This window comes from Myotis lucifugus, unplaced genomic scaffold, assembly GCF_000147115.1.
Source record: "Myotis lucifugus unplaced genomic scaffold, Myoluc2.0 scaffold_27, whole genome shotgun sequence".
In the NCBI taxonomy this organism is placed as follows: Eukaryota; Metazoa; Chordata; class Mammalia; order Chiroptera; family Vespertilionidae; genus Myotis; species Myotis lucifugus.
The window spans coordinates 96,775-106,602 of NW_005871075.1; the positions used below are offsets into that span (position 1 = coordinate 96,775).

General features: G+C 39.3%; 1 protein-coding gene across 1 annotated transcript in view; it reads right to left on the reverse strand.

Moving 5' to 3' along the window:
* Positions 1-1,345: 1,345 nt before the first annotated feature.
* ZBTB10 (zinc finger and BTB domain containing 10) overlaps positions 1,346-9,828 on the reverse strand; it is a 30,601-nt gene continuing 22,118 nt past the window's right edge. Inside the window, exons 4-6 of the mRNA XM_006086281.3 lie at positions 6,653-6,829; positions 6,287-6,459; positions 1,346-6,023 (exon numbers count right to left, since the gene is read on the reverse strand). Coding sequence (XP_006086343.1) covers positions 5,718-6,023; positions 6,287-6,459; positions 6,653-6,829 — 656 coding nt within the window. The 3' untranslated portion in view covers positions 1,346-5,717. The remainder of the gene's footprint in view (positions 6,024-6,286; positions 6,460-6,652; positions 6,830-9,828) is intronic.

A 9,828-nucleotide genomic window follows, 5' to 3' on the forward strand; every position in this document is an offset into this window, starting at 1 on the left:
GTTTTCCCTAACCTAAAGTACATACTGAATATATGTTTGATGTAGGGGAAGAATTACAATGGAAGTTCAGGGGCCCTGGGTCCTGAAATTCATGGCAAAGTCACAATAGCAACCTGTCTGGGAATCAATTATTACTCCTAAAGTTTCTTTCAACCTAAAAAAAATTCCACAATTACCCTGAAACCATGCTATATAGTTTTCTCTTTCCAGCTGTTGGGACGTGTGCCAAGAAGTAAGAGTCTTTTGCTAAGATTCTCACACACCCCTAATTATGCGGGAAGATCGATGCTTTCCTATTGCCAAACTGGTTGTGCTGGAAAAAAGAAAAACGCCTGGCTGAAGGTCCGGTGGGTGCACAGCAAGGACGGCACAGGGCGTGAGGAAGCAGTTTCCTCCCCTTTAGCTCACGTAACAGAGATCCTGTGGCGCCCTTTTTCTTTCCCTCTTTAGTACAGAAGTCAGATCGTTAAGACAGACTGAGCCCTTACAGCACAGACCCTTCCATAGAAATGCTGGCCCATCCTGCCGCAGCCACAACAGCTCCAGTGCACGTGGGGACTTTTCTGAAGCAATCCCATCTCATCTCTGGGTCATTATTAAAAACTGCCTTTTCATCTTGGGAAGTGGTCTCGGCTTAAGCCCTGGAACCGCAGTGAAGGCACCCAATTCTTCTGCCTCATGACAGTTCCTGGGGCGGGCATTACATGCTACATGGGCATCCACCCGCCTTCAGCTCGCCGTTCTCCAAACTAAATCGTGACTCATCCCTCAGCCAAGCCTGACCGGCTGGTCCTTTCTGTGATCTCCTTTGTTCTGCTAACACCACAAAAACCTACATAACTAGTTAGTATGTTTTCTCATATTACTCAAGTTTTAAAGACGTGAAATTTATATAGCTACTTATAATCCATTAACCTACTAATATGCAGTAAATATGGGATAACGTGATTGAGCTTTGCTTTTCAACCCATTCCCCAAAGTACAAGTGTTAATCACAGGGGAAATACTTTAATGTTTCTAAAACCTGTAGAGAAATGTTCAAGTCATCATGATGGGACACGTGCTGGTTAGAGCCACTCTGTGCTCCAGAGCAGCTCTCCACGCAGTGCAAGGAGGTAGTTGGTGGGGCTCGTGCACTTCTCTTCATATAAAAATACACAAGCAAAAACCCTTAAAATAGTATATAATTCAAACTTTAAACCTCAAGTACAAAGATATCTGAATTATACATGTCAAAGTTTACAAAGGTGTCCCCCACCCCAATTAGTCTAATTGTGTACACTTTGATTGCAAAAAAACTGAATGAAAAAATCAAGAGTCAACAAAATTCACAAGCCAGAAGCAGTTTAGTGCTCACAAGTTTATATTTTTAGGTTTGATAAAGATTCTTGTGTATTTTCTAAATACACGGACAAACAGTCTTGGAAGTTTACATACATGTCTTAGGACACTTATACTAGGTAGGTAAGTTACATTTAAAAATTGGTCTTCGTAAAAGATCTTCCCAAAGAGCTTTTACAAACAGCAGGCAGAGAAAGTGTTCTTTCTATGTTTACAGTGTTAAATGCTGATTCTCCCATTTCATAATGGCCTCAACCACCCCTCTCCTCAACCCAAAACGGTGTTTCCAGTAGCCAGTGTACTCCATCCACAGCTAAGTCCCCAGGGTCCCACGGCAGGGCTTCCTGTAGCTTCCCCCCACACAGCCTGGCTGCCTAGAGCTGCCCCCGCCGGGAGGCAGGGCCACAGCAGGAGCAAAGCTTCCCGTCTCACCCGAAAGGGACTCAGAGACGCCTGGACCATGTTTAAGTTTAAGGATCTGGGTGACTGAACGGCACTAGACCTGGGGTTCATGTTTCTTTCATTGAAAAATGAAATGCCGCACTGAGGCTGGGTGCCTGGTTTGTAGGCAGGTGGTGCAGCGATGGCTGCACAGGAGGAAGGTAGGGAGGATGTGCACCTGGGGACAGCGGAGAGAAAGGCGTAGACGCTAGATTCCGAACAGCTGTTCTAAGGGAAATGTGTCTCCACAGGGGACTCCTTAAAAGGGTGAACTTCTACAAAAGCTGTTGCATGAGGCCCAGTGGAGCCTCCAGAAGGGCCGGGCTCGGAGGAGGCGGTGGTGGGAGCAGCTCGGCCTGGCCCTGGCCCTGGCCCTGCGGCTGCTACAGCCAGCAGGCGGCCGCTGGGAGCCTTTCCTGTCTATAAAATGGAGACAATAGCACCTACCTTAGAGAGAACAGATCAAATAAAGCGCAACGGCACGTGTAGGCACTAAAAAATGGTAGCTTTTGGAATCATTATTCAGAAAAATAAACTCTTCATTCTATGTTGACAAAGTCCTAAAAATATAAGTAAAGCTTATCAAAGTTTTAAAATTTGTGATTTTAAAAACCCATCTCATCATACTTTCTCCATGATTACACTGCTCCAGTTCTTTTCAGGCCTTTGACACTATGTTGTAGTGATAGAGTTTCTCTCTTCCCCCTTCCTCGTTCCTTCTTTTCCTCTTGGTTCCCGTCTATTACTGAACAACTGCCAGTGTTCTAAGCATCTGACAAGAGTCTACACATGACCTCATTCTCCTCATCAGGATGGCTCTACCCAAACCAGTGAATGTTTTCCCCCAAATTTCAAAGCTACATGACTGTTCAGTTTCCCTTCCTGTAACATCTCTTCTTTTTTCAGCTTAGTTGCTGTGGTACTAAAATTTAGCAAAACATCTAGTGACTATGAAAAATGAGGGCCAAACTCTGAATGACAGTGTGGGGACCGTGTAGCGGTGACTGTCAGAAGCCTAAGAAACAGTGTATGACCTTGATTTATCTGAGAGGGTCTGTACTACAGTGAACAGCAGAGAGGCAGTTCATGCTCTTCCCCTTCATTAAAATTAAAAGCTCTGAAATATTTTTAATTTTAAGTTATGAGAGAAAAATTCAGCAAATGTGTTACACACAATTCTGCCAGGGCCCCACAGACCAAACTATGGGTATTTCGTTGTTACCTGGGAGACCAACCCTAAGTTCTTAGCATCTCAACTTCCTGAATTTGTACTGTAAGTCAGAAAAAGAACATACTTAAAAAAATAGAAACATCCAGTAGTATACCTTAGTACTAAAACTAGTTTTTAAAAATGATCTAGAAGGGTAAAGGCAGTCCCTCAAGATCATCGAACAAAATAAATTAGGGAGTCAGCAAGTAAAAAAGTTTGTCAGTTCTGTTTCTTGTGAAACGCTTACTTTAAAGAAGAAACTTTTATATAGGCTGAGGCTAATATATTCAAGAGTATAAACATTTTTCCTTTGGATTGCCTTTCTAAAAACAATATGGTAAAGTAATATAGTCCGATCTGTCATAACACAACATAAAAAGTAATGGACAATCATAGAATATCTTAAATTAACAGTAACAAGCCATCTACATCAAACTTTGCTTCCAACTAAACCAAGCAAAAGCACAACAATCCTGTAGTGTACCACATGTGTATTTCAATTTACTGTATGCAATCTAACAGAAATTTGGTCATAATTTACCAGATATACATAAATGATTTAAGTAGTAAAGAAAATTCAACTTAAAGAGAATAAGTTCATACCTTGGGAAAAGTAAAAAGTACATTAGAGTGTAAAGCCCAGTCCAGTTTCTATGCAATAAGTGACCTGCAGTCTAATAAAGCAGATTTAGCAACTTTCAGATATATATCTTTTCTCTTTAATATATATTTATATATAGACAGATCTACCGATTGTAAACTATGGTTTATTTTAAAGGAGGGGGATAAATGGGATGAAAGAAATCTTTATACTATACTTACATATTCACAATGCAGAACATTTTATGCTTAAAATACTTTTTCATTCATAGTATCTTTACCCAACTAACGTCTACTTTGGACCCCACCAGAACTACATTTTACTCCTTTACCTAGAACATTGAGAATAAGATGTACTCTTCAGTCTTAAAAATCAAACCAAAACTATTCGTGTCAGTTTTACAGTTATGTAGAAACTATAATAAAGTTTAGATAATGAAAGATGCATCTGACCATGTAACTGTACTTTATATCTTTGATTTATCTGGGCAGAAACATTGATGTCTAACATTTAAGCATCATTTTACTGAAATCATTTTACTGAAATCATTTTACTGAAATCAAAGATAATGAGAAAGCATCTCTTAGAAAAGTATCAATGTTTCACCCTTGATCAAATGGAGCACCACACAGCAGGAAAATATGCTCAATCTCTATTTAAAAGAAAGCTGAAAGTTTGATATCCCTCACTCGATATAATATACAATATGTTCCTGATAATGTTGTGCACATTAATATTAATTATGTGACATCTTGCTGTCTTACAATTAGCTAATTCATCTATCATCAGGCTACATAAACCTGACAATTTCTACTTTATAATATATCACCTCTTGTATCCTGAAAAATTCAGTTAATCATAAATTGTAAAGCCTCAATATTTTATTTGTAAGACTTTTGCAGATCACTGAATCAAGGTGACTACTAGAAAGACTGCATACCAAGGTGTAGTGACTAAGGAATTGAAAAAAATAATTGTCTATCATAATTTTAAAACACTGAATATCCCAGTAAATATGAAACAAAAGAGAATGCAATTTTTGTGTTAATTTTAATGGTAAAAGGGCACAAGAGTAAAAACCTGATAGTTCACTTATATTGCATAACAAGCTAACCAAACTGGACATGGAGGATAAATCATAAAACAAATCATTTTACTTATTGTTTCTATGACTCTTCTTTCGATCAGATTTCTGTCTTTTCAAATAGGACTGAGGTATAGTACACTGGCAAAAATAAAAAAAGGCAAACAAGAATAGTGCCAAAGTAACAGATACCCAAAACCGAATACCATGTCAGAAAACATCATGTAGAACCATTTTATCAGATTAGAGCAGCAAGAGGAAGTGACTTCTAAATCATAATCATTTAGTGGTATTTATCAACTTCGTCACGGTAACTTTGCAACATCATTCTTCGTTTGTGAAGTAGTAAAATTCATGTCAAAAAGGAAGGGGGAATGGAGGAAGTCAATTAGTTCATTCCAATAAATTACCTCTCCAGTTCTTATAAACATGCCCATCAGCACAAAATTGAGAAATAATACCTAAGACTAGAAGAGACTTGGTTTAACTTATGAAGCAAATCAAAATGGAAAATACAGAAAAGTACAACCAATGGGGTTGAAAAGGCCCCTCACTGAAAATCTGTATTAAAAAAAATAAAATTAATAAAAATAAAAATAGAAACAAAACTCTACTAGTACAAACTAGCCTGAGTGGTTTGGTGGACAGTGTAGTTGGGCCAGCTGTCACTGTATTCTCGTAACTGGATTTTCTTCATTCCGGTTAAACTGGTACGTAAACGTCAGCTCTTTACAGACAGGTAATCCATTTTCATTAGGACCCAAAGAGTTACTGTATATCCTATAAATAAAAAATATTTTTACTTTGATAACTGACTGAAAATGTGGGGACTCCATGTAATCCAACCACAAGGTTGGTTGCTGTCCAGTCCTGTGCAAATATAAAAAAATTTTGCTATAAGGCTTTGACCCTACAGTTTTCACAGCAACTTAACTACCATCCAGCATGTACCATATTTGCAAGCCTTCAAGTTCAACAATTCAAATTGTCGCTTCATATTACGTCCCAATGCAGCATCCTTGAGGAGCAGAGTAGGCCAGTTAATCATCCTGAGACATACAGACGTCTCCCAACTCGTCCCATCGTGACGGGTGGTTCTGATCGTCTCCCTCGTCAGCCAGCTCTTCTTCGGCTTCTCCCCCTTCGTTCTCCTCGTACTCTTCATCCCGAGGGAAATCTGTCTCCTGTCCCTGATCTACACCTTCTTGCCTTCCTGGCCGTGGTTTATCTGCACATTCTACACAAATACCATAGCGTCGAGATCCATGTCTGATTCCAACACTGGCAGCTAATATGAAGATCTTCTTACACACCATACATTTGTATTTTTTATCCTTTTTATGCACCTAATTGAAGGGGGGAAAAATCCAATAAGGACGGTATAAACAACTGAATGCATTTGAACCACTCAAATCACCAGCTGAACCATGAGTCAATATACCATTTTTGCTGTATGAGGCTCAGTATCAGACCATAAGTCATACTCTTTGTTTAAAGCTATTAATAATCAGCCTTCCTTAAAACTGCAGTAACAGTGCTAATATGCCTTAAACTTTACTGACATAAACATAGTTTAGCTCAAAGATCAGTTATATTTAAAGTTACTTACCAGGGAATGTCTTTTTACATGCTCTCTGCGAGTAAACAGTTTTCCACAAATATCACAGCTAAAGGATCTGACTCCCGTATGAATGAGCAAATGCCTTTTTAGTGTTCGTCTGTATTTGGCTACATAGGTACAATGAGGGCATTTTAACTTGTTCATGTTTAGAGATGATTCACCTTTGAGAATAAAATAAAAAAAAAACACAGAAAAGCACTTATATATAAAACAGAAAACTTGCTCTCAAAAGCTTACCTATCCCTGAGAACAGGGACAATTACAGGGCTACTACTGTCTTGATTAAAAAAAAAAAACACCCAAAACACCACAACTCAGAATAATTCTGTACATGTTTAGTTGACTAATACTTGCCATTTTCCCAAGTTTCTTGTTTTGGCCAAGATTCAGGCAACAATCCATACTTGAAATCGTTTGCAGCACCTGGTAGCAATCCATACTTGAAATCGTTTGAAGTACCTGGTAGCAATCCATACTTGAAATCACTTGATGGGCCAGGCATCAGGCCATACTTGAAATCATGTGAAGTACCTAATACAATTGAAAAGTGATTTCGATGTAATAATGGTAATAAAGATCTGTCTTTTGCTGGAATAAAAACACACAATAAATGAGCATTAAGATAGAAGAGCTTAATTTAAAATAGCTAAATAAAAAACCTCTACATTTTAATCTAAAACTGACATGTTTTCATACTTTATTACCTAATTATAATATCCTAATGGCAGGCATCTTAAACAGAAAACAAACTAAAGTTTAAAATACAATTCAAACATGGGGGAAAATTCAGTGAAATAAATCTAAATACTTTTTAGTGGTGTGTGGAGGCCACAATGAAAATTCTGTCTTTCAAACATATTCAACACAGAACCCTGTCTTAAAACAGTTGCTCTTCCTAATTATTGTCACTCAAGACTGCCAGCCCAAAGCCGAGCTGTGGAACTAGACAGTCTCCTTCTGTCCCCAAACTATCACATAGTCTTGTTTTAAGACTAATTAGTTTAGAAAAATGGACGAGGGATGAAAAATATAAACAGGTAAACTATAAGTATCAAGTTCTTGTATTATCAGACCCTTGTCTGTGGTCATAGACACACTGGGCAAGGTAACGGAATGCCTGTGGGGGCTTCACCAAAACCTCTTTCTAAACCCATCCTTGAAGAAATGGAAATCAAGAGGGTAGAATCAGAACAGAATAGTCGAAGTCACGTGGGATCTTCAGAAGAGCTAAACCAGGAATTCTCTCCTCTGGACCTGGTCCCATGTTGACTATTCCTTGTACTGGGAATCCTTGGGCAATGTGAATCCAGAATCCTCATGGCTATTGCCACCCAGATCCAATCCACCATCAACTCTAGCCTCTGGATTATGTTCAGTAGCCACCGGCTTATCTGCCTTCCTACAGTGTAGTTCAACACAACAATCAGGTTCTTTCTAAAACTTTCAGTCAGAGCCTGGCACTCTGCTCAAAAGCCCGCAAGGACTATCCACCGCACTCAGAGTAGAAGCCAAGGACTCCCCAGCTCCTACCAAGCAGTGCCTGACGAGCCCTTGCTTCCAACTGCCCTCCTGGCCGCTCTGCTCCAAGCAGACTCCCCAGTGCTGTCCTCTGTGGTGAAATGGTCCTACCTTCAAAGTCTCTGCCTGGGACTCCCCCTTCCAGGCTGTGCACAGCTCACTCCTGCAGCAACTGATTAAATTTCCTCCCATGTACACCATGGATATAATAAAGGAAAGCTTGTCAAAAAATGGGTTTTCTAAGAATTTGTTTCCCAGCCCTAGCTGGTTGACTCAGTAGACAGAGTGTTGGCCTGCAGACTGAAAGTCACAGGTTCGATTCTGGGCAAGGGCATGTACCTGGGTTGCAGGCCCTGGCCCCAGTTAGTCAGGGAGCATGTGGGAGGTAACCAATGATGTCTCTCTCACATCAATATGTCCCTCTCCCTCTCCCTCTCCCTCTCTAAAAATCAACAGAAAAATATCCCCAGTGAGGATTAATAAAAAAATAAAAATAAAAATTCATTTTCCTATACTGCATCTATTTGCAGATACATTAATTTTCTTAAAAATTAAAATAACTGCCCTAGCTGGAATTAAACTTGGGACGGACCTTTCAGTCAGCAGGCCGATCCTCTATCCACTGAGCCAAACCAGCCAGGGGGCGAGCAGGAGGCAGCCAATCAGTGATTCTCTTTCATCACTGATGTTTCTATCTCTCTCTCCCTCTCCTCTCCTCTCCCCCTCTACTCTTCTCCTCCCTTCCTCTCTGAAATCAATAAAAATATATTTTAAAAAAAATTTGTTTAAGAACTTAAGACATCTTTTTTGGTAAAAGTATCAATACCCAACAGTGCACAAAGGCCTCTCGGGGATTTAAAAATCACATTTCATTGCTAACAATGTAAATTGTTTTGTGCTTAGAAAGCCACCCATTTTGTTAAATGTTAGGAAAGCCCTCTCAAAAACAAAAAACAAAGGAATAAAAGAGAAAAAAGAAGGAAATCTCGAATCCATAATTATATAATTTAACTATAGCGTATTGCTATTTGGGGGAAAGTTTTCAGAATCCTAGTGAGGCACCTTGTCTGTGTGTGTGAAGGAATAGATCACCTTCACATTCCTAAAGTTTGAGCTTTGTGACTCACAGTTCTTGTCCAAATCAATGCCTGTCTTGCCTTTGTATTTTTTAAAAAATATTTTATTGATTTTTTTTTTTTTTTTTTTTTACAGAGAGGAAGGGAGAGGGATAGAGAGCCAGAAACATCGATGAGAGAGAAACATCGATGAGAGAGAAACATCGATCAGCTGCCTCCTGCATACCCCCTACCGGGGATGTGCCCGCAACCAAGGTACATGCCCTTGACTGGAATCGAACCTGGGACCCTTCAGTCTGCAGGCCGACACTCCATCCACTGAGCCAAACTGGTCAGGGCTTGCCTTTGTATTTTTAATGTCCAAAACATACTCTTCAGTTATTTGTTGAATAAATGGTATCTGGCAAATGGTATTTCTGACATGCTCAAAATACTTGAAAAATTAACATAAGAAATCATGTTAGATATGCTGATATTAACTAAATATTATTCATTACATAAAGGAACAGACAGAATAGCCTAAAACATGACTTGATAATCCAAGAGTCAGAATTAAAGATTTTTAATACTTGAAATTCCATGTTTTTCTAAATAACCTACAGTAAAGACATAACAAAAAGCATTCATGATAATAGGCAAGAGAGCATTCTGAAATTCAAAATAATTCAAATTAAGGAAGGCTTATCCCAAACTTAGTCATCTCTCCCAATTCTTACAACAATGGGCTATCTTGTAGGACACCTAAGAGCAGCTTGAAGAAAGGTTCCTTTGTAATTCAACCCACTGAAGGATCATTAAAGTCATTGAAAATCTACTGCAAAATTGTGCTTACTTATGATTCCACTAGTAGCCCTGTGCACGAATCTGTGCACCAGTAGCTCGCTGCCACCCTCCAGTAGCTCTCCGCCCGCTTCCCCGCCCTCCTGTGGCTCCCTC